This window comes from Lichtheimia ornata (assembly GCF_029851405.1).
Source record: "Lichtheimia ornata isolate CBS 291.66 chromosome Unknown scaffold00223, whole genome shotgun sequence".
Taxonomy (NCBI): domain Eukaryota; kingdom Fungi; phylum Mucoromycota; class Mucoromycetes; order Mucorales; family Lichtheimiaceae; genus Lichtheimia; species Lichtheimia ornata.
Genome location: NW_026695542.1, coordinates 905 through 6,997, shown reverse-complemented (window position 1 = coordinate 6,997; position 6,093 = coordinate 905). Strand labels below are relative to the sequence as shown.

At 45.0% G+C, this 6,093-nt stretch overlaps 3 protein-coding genes across 3 annotated transcripts; all 3 read left to right on the top strand.

Moving 5' to 3' along the window:
* Positions 1-1,609: 1,609 nt before the first annotated feature.
* Positions 1,610-1,991, top strand: O0I10_013063 (uncharacterized protein; the record flags this gene model as incomplete). Its single annotated transcript, XM_058492922.1, has 2 exons — positions 1,610-1,858; positions 1,923-1,991. The coding sequence occupies 2 exons, from the start codon at positions 1,610-1,612 to the stop codon at positions 1,989-1,991; spliced, it is 318 nt and encodes a 105-aa protein (XP_058336314.1).
* A 26-nt stretch (positions 1,992-2,017) lies between these two features.
* Positions 2,018-3,507, top strand: O0I10_013062 (uncharacterized protein; the record flags this gene model as incomplete). Its single annotated transcript, XM_058492921.1, has 4 exons — positions 2,018-2,360; positions 2,430-2,528; positions 2,607-3,362; positions 3,422-3,507. 4 exons carry the CDS (start codon positions 2,018-2,020, stop codon positions 3,505-3,507), a joined length of 1,284 nt encoding a protein of 427 aa, XP_058336313.1.
* Positions 3,508-4,428: 921 nt separating this feature from the next.
* O0I10_013061 (uncharacterized protein) lies at positions 4,429-5,319 on the top strand (the record flags this gene model as incomplete). The annotated part of the gene is made up of 2 exons (XM_058492920.1): positions 4,429-5,097; positions 5,155-5,319. The coding sequence occupies 2 exons, from the start codon at positions 4,429-4,431 to the stop codon at positions 5,317-5,319; spliced, it is 834 nt and encodes a 277-aa protein (XP_058336312.1).
* Between the last annotated feature and the right edge of the window lie 774 nt (positions 5,320-6,093).

Genomic DNA, 6,093 nt, shown 5'->3' with positions numbered 1-6,093 from the left:
TTCATCTGGTTAAGCAGCGAGGGAAATGGCCAAGTATGGGATGGAAAAGGAAGCATACCAGCAGGGATTCTTTTCACCAAGATGTTGGTTATGATGGATGGGTGCAATCAAGTGCAGTGATGAGAAACCTTGGAATGCTTCCTTGGCTACTTGACACAGAAGGAAGGATGGGATCGTATGATGTGGATATGACTGAGGATGATGATGGATGGGATGGGATGAACGAAAGGGTTTATACCTTTGGCGAAGGGAGGTGTTTTACAGCCATGGATGGTACTGGAGCCAATGAGTACAGCAGCTATTTTGCAATCATGGAATGAAGGACGTTTACTGTATTGTGTGCGGCTCTTTGACTTTTCCATTGAATGGTGTATTAGATGAGCTCATAATATGGGCTAAATGGGGATCACTTGGATTGAAAGGGGGAATAGAAATAGGAAAGTCAGAAAATGAGATGGGATCATTTACATCATCGTATCGAGATCCTTTTGTGTTTTAAGCGTGATGCTATATGAAAAGCGGTCTTTGTTCATTGTTAATTGCCTCATTCGTATTAGAGCCAAAGATGCAGAAGGATTTGGTTGTGTAACAATGGACTTGAAGCGTCGACGCTATTGGTGGAGAAATGCATAATGGTTTCATATTATAGGAGGTCGTATTGGACAGCACTTATATAGCTTGTGTGGACAATGTTTACAAGTAAATACAATGCCATTGTGAGAACAAGAAGTATGAGCGAATCCAAAACTCTGATTTCAATGTATGAAAGTTGAGATGAGAGATGAGAGATATTGACGTTGTTGAGGATACCTTTTGGCTGAGCCGCCGTTGTCAGTAGTGAGTCCTTTCAGGTACACTGATCATTCTTTTTCGCCCGCAAGATGTCTCATATGGCTATGCAAGTATTGAGATATGGATGGCTTTATGATTCCATCCCATATTGTGGGATTGGTGGAGGAGGTGATTGCTATGATCAACAGTGCTGTTTGCTCGTGACAAGTGCCTTTTATATAAACGGAGCATGGAGCACAGGCCATGTTGCATTACCTATTCAGCCCATACACACTGCTGGTATGTGGTGATAGATCATTGAATCAATGATTACTCAATATTTTTATACACAACCATAATACCTTTGTGAGAACAAAGATGATCACTGCATCTGGAAGTATCTGCTGGGAACGTGCCAAGTCTCATATCCCTATTCTAGAGGTTTTCCTTTGTATAGTGAGGTAGCTATACTGCTTTGACGCGCTCATTTGCATCCCAACAGCCCTCCTTTGTTATAATAAAGAACATTTTCGTGACGTACGCACCATTCTACACCTAATAAAACCCAATAACACACCAAGTGTCAAGGGAAGTAAGGGAAGAAGGGCAACCTGCACTATGGTTGCTATGATTTTTTGACACACCCGTTTGCTTCCAAATCACACTGTTTATTTAAATAAACTATTGTATCGAGATCTACAGACGATTCTACCCGTAAATTGACTTGGTAACGCGCCATTTGCAAAGTGAGATCGAATGGGCGTGAAATGGGACTGTGTGGGCGGGAGTGTTTTAAGTCGACTTCGTTTCCATGGCAATAGTTCCTCCTCTTTCCGCAATGCCATCTCAAGTTCATCAAGAACCGGCTCGCTTCTTTCCTCTTGTGCTCGTGCTCGCCGCATTGAAATGGAACGTTTTCGAACAAGTACATTTGATGTGGGTGATGCCAATTGCCTTCTTTCTCGGTGTCGTTGTTCCTTTGGTTCGGTGGGGGCTTTCGCGCCCCAACAATCGGTTGACTCACGTCCCGATTGCCAGCAATGCTGACTGCTCGGCCGGCGTGCCGTTGCGGGCGGCCAGGGAAAAGGTGAGTGATTCGACACAGGTGCCTACTAGCCCTGTTGTCATGGCTAATCGTCAACCCTGGGTAGCTCCAGTGGTTCCATGCAAGGCGCAAGCCTGCGAGTATCCTGGTATGTTGTTCTCAACACGACCAGTAGCACAAGTGCCCCGTCATCATGGCAACATGTCGGCCTTGGAGGGTGATGCTGTTACTAACACATCATCAGCTGTGGATCTTTTCAAGCCATCCAAGCAAGTTACAAGCACACCACGGTCACCACCAAAGTTGCTTCAAGGAATGGCTATGCATAAAGCCATGCAGCACGTGTACGGCTTACCGTCACAGAAGCCTACTACTACAGCAAGAACATCATTAGCATTGTCATCATCACCACCTGCATCTGCATCTTTGGCATCATCATCATCATCATCATCATCATCATCATCTGCATTGGCATCCACATCATCTGCATCGGCATCTTCATCATCATCTGCATCATCCGCATCATCATCCTTAGACGAGCTTTGTAAGTATACTTTATGAAAGGATCGTTATCTCTACATTACATTGACGCTAACTGACTTATACTTTATAGGTGAAGCTCTCGAGAAGCTCGATATCTATGAGCCGGACACGGATGTGCCAGATGCTCTTCCTGGCACTCCTGAACAATTACGAGAGATCGTAGAGAATGGTAAGTGGATTACATCTTGGAAGTGATACCAAGTATGGCATGATCTCATATTAATCCAAAAATCTCTCTTTTTTATAGAGGACGCAGATGCCTCAGAGCAAGCACCAGTCATTGAAGACATGCAAGATACAACCATGGCATCACCATCACCATCGCCACCATCAGTGCCATTGCCATTGCCATTGCCACCACCACCACCACCACCACCACAAGAACCACCGATCATGTATACCCAAGTGGTGCCACAACCAATCACCATCCATCCGGAGGCCACACCGGAAGTAGTAGTAGCAGCAGTAGTCGCAGCAGCAGCATCACCAGCACCAGCGGCATCAGCAATACCTGTTGCATCCAGCACAGGTAGCAGCAATAACCGATCACGGTTAGAGATCCGAAGGCCAGTTATTCGGCCTCGAAGTCGCCTTCGATGGCATAGACAAAGTGGGAATCCACCACCCCCACTTCCAAGACCGCCACCATCACCACCAAGGCCACCAATACCATCATCACCGCCACCACAACCACCAACACCACCCGCTTCCACATCCTCGGCCATGAAACAAGAGGATAGAGCAAGGCCAATTGCATGTCCAAAAAGGCGCGTCAAAAGGCCGGAGTTGGTGTCACCACCACCACCACCATCATCATCAACAGCATTACCATCATCATCATCAAGAATACCATCACCTATACCACCGTCAATACCATCATCAATACCACCATCAATACCATCATCAATACCATCATCATCATCATCCACATTGCCTTCTTCGGAAGCAGAGCCTGCACCACCATCATCAATTTTGGTTGAATATGCTGAACAAGCAGATTCATGTAAGTATACTATCATTGGGATGAATGACCTTATATGATACTAACTTTTGATCCTTTAGTCATGGGCGGAGACGACATCTTGGCAGAGATCATAGGGACCGATTTCGATCCCTATGATGTAGCAGTCTTCAATGAAGACGTATAGTAAGTTACATGCTATAGGTGTCATGGTTTTAATCACTCACATGCATATTGTATATAGATGCCCATAGAGTTTCTCAGCAAGAATTGCGAGATAGATTGGTGGATGGAAAACCCCAGCCCGCATTCAGGCGTGCATTTCAGCTATGCCAGTTGCTTGCACATACGGAAGGATCGGCATGAAGGTATCCCGACGGGAGTTTCTTACGCGTCAACGTCTATCACTTTAGGGGCGTTGCCATGGCGACGATGTATCATTCCAGGAATCCCTTGTTCCCTCTCTACGATTAAGTCACAAAGCATTTGCGGTGTCTTTCTCCTGGTGGATCAAGAGCCAAAGGGCGATTCACTCATTATCATCATCATGTTACCCACTGGGGTATGGGATTGGACTTGAAAAGGCAAGTTAAAATCAGTGACATTGCTTGGATACCATTTATACTAATCATCCTTCGTCTTTTTATGTGGGGGTGGGTCATGGTGTATGCCGTGATACATCCCTACATAGTTTGACCGCCCTTACATGTTTTGGATGATGGTGTTTGGGCACAAGCGGTAATCATCTTTGAAGTGGGTACTTGGAAAAAACAAAAAACATCAAGACATCGACTTGCATGGGCATCGTAGTTTGGGACTTGGGACCTGGAATGGTACGTGGTCGTTATGGTAGCGCTCTGGAAGTGGTAGGCGTTGCGTGTAGGATTCTCTCGAAGGGTGTAAATCCTGCATGCTTGATTCCTTCATTTTATAGATGCACTGGTGTACTGGGATGTCACGTTCTGTTTCTGGTGTTGTGGGTTCTTCCTGAAACCAGAGTGAGGGCTCCTGCTCTTTTTGGGGAGTAGAGTTCTCTTTTCTTTTTATCGGTGGTGCAGCCGATGTGGATGACAAGGACTATCAATTTGGGACACGCCTCTCTATTGCCATGAGACCTCTCTTCATTCTCTTGGTGGCGGATGACAAGACTATCAACGTTGGCACAAGTCCTCTTTTCATTTTATTGGTGGTGGGACCGATCCTGATGACAAGATTACCAACGTTGGCCCAAGTCCTCTCTTCATTTTATTGGTGGCGGATGACAAGATTATCAACGTTGGCACAAGTCCTCTCTATTGCTATGAGACCTCTCTTCATTCTATTGGTGGCGGTTGACAAAGACAATCAACGTTGGCACAAGTCCTCTCTTCATTTTATTGGTGGTGGAGCCGATGTGGATGACAAGACAATCAACGTTGGCACAAGTCCTCTCTTCTTTTTATCGGTGGTGGAACCGATGTGGATGACAAGACTATCAATTTGGCATGGGCACTTCCTTTTGAGCCTATTCATGAATCAATCCATTCTTGGGTGCAATTCGCATGAGCACAATTTGGCGGCAATTGGTCTTACCAAGGAATATCACGCAAAGCAATCACACGAATGCAATGAGAGGCACAACTTTGGAAGAGGCATTGTCATTGGAGGGGCTCTATACTGGAAACAATCATCACAAGCATCGAGCAATTATCACAGCTATCAAGCTACATCTGATATGGGCCGCCACCACCATGTCAAGAACACAATCCTATCATACAACAAAACCAAAAGCAAAATGGTATGTGAGTGGTCAAGTAGTATCTATACATGAAACTAACCAGCCTTTGTTCCATAGCAGTATCACAAAAAAAGCACGTCAGCAAAAATATATCAAAAAAAGGCAGCAGCCACATCATACGAACAACAACAACGGTACTCGATCTTCCTGCGACAAAGCAAGTTCAATCATACAAAGAAAGGCTCTCTCAATGGAGCAGACCACAATATCATTGTCATGTAATTATTGTATCGTTGCAAGCATCGTTGAAAGAAGGTTTACTTATGTATGGTTATCTATAGGCACACTGACTAGTTTGGTGGAAGCATGCGTAAGACCTCAAGTGAAAGGGCGAAAAGAGTCTGGCGAAGGAGTTGGACTTCATGTAAGACCCTGAGGGCGAAAAGAGTCTGGCGAAGGAGTTGGACTTCATGTAAGACCCAGAGGCGAAAAAAACAAGTCTGGCGAGGGAGTTGGACTTCAATCAATGATACAGCAACTACAGAGAGTTTGGTCACGTACGTATATCAATGCATTACATTTAAGCGATGTCTAACTTTGTTTGGTGACTTTATTAGAAAAAACACATTTCAAAAGCAAAAACAAGAAGAGCTTTGGGCGGGAAGACGAGGTGCCACATTGAATAACATAGATACTATGCAATAGAAATCAAATCTATCATTAGCTGAACGTGCAATAAACATAATCAACAAAGGACAATTGCAGTGGGTAATGTTATGCATTGGCGGTGACTCGCTTCACTCTTACTTTAGGTACCAAATGAGCGAACGTCGTCGTAACTCAAGTCCTTAACCAAGATCGACTATTCGCTTCATGCTGCAGCAATGGGTAGTGTCACCTTTTTATCCACGTCCGATGATACGAGTGAACAATGCAACAGCAGCGCACGACGACTCGTGGAAGCGATTGAAGAAGCAGCAACGAACCAATCACCATGGCTACCATGGATGTGGCGATAAGGATATACTCCGTGGGCGCTTTCTCCATAGCAACCAA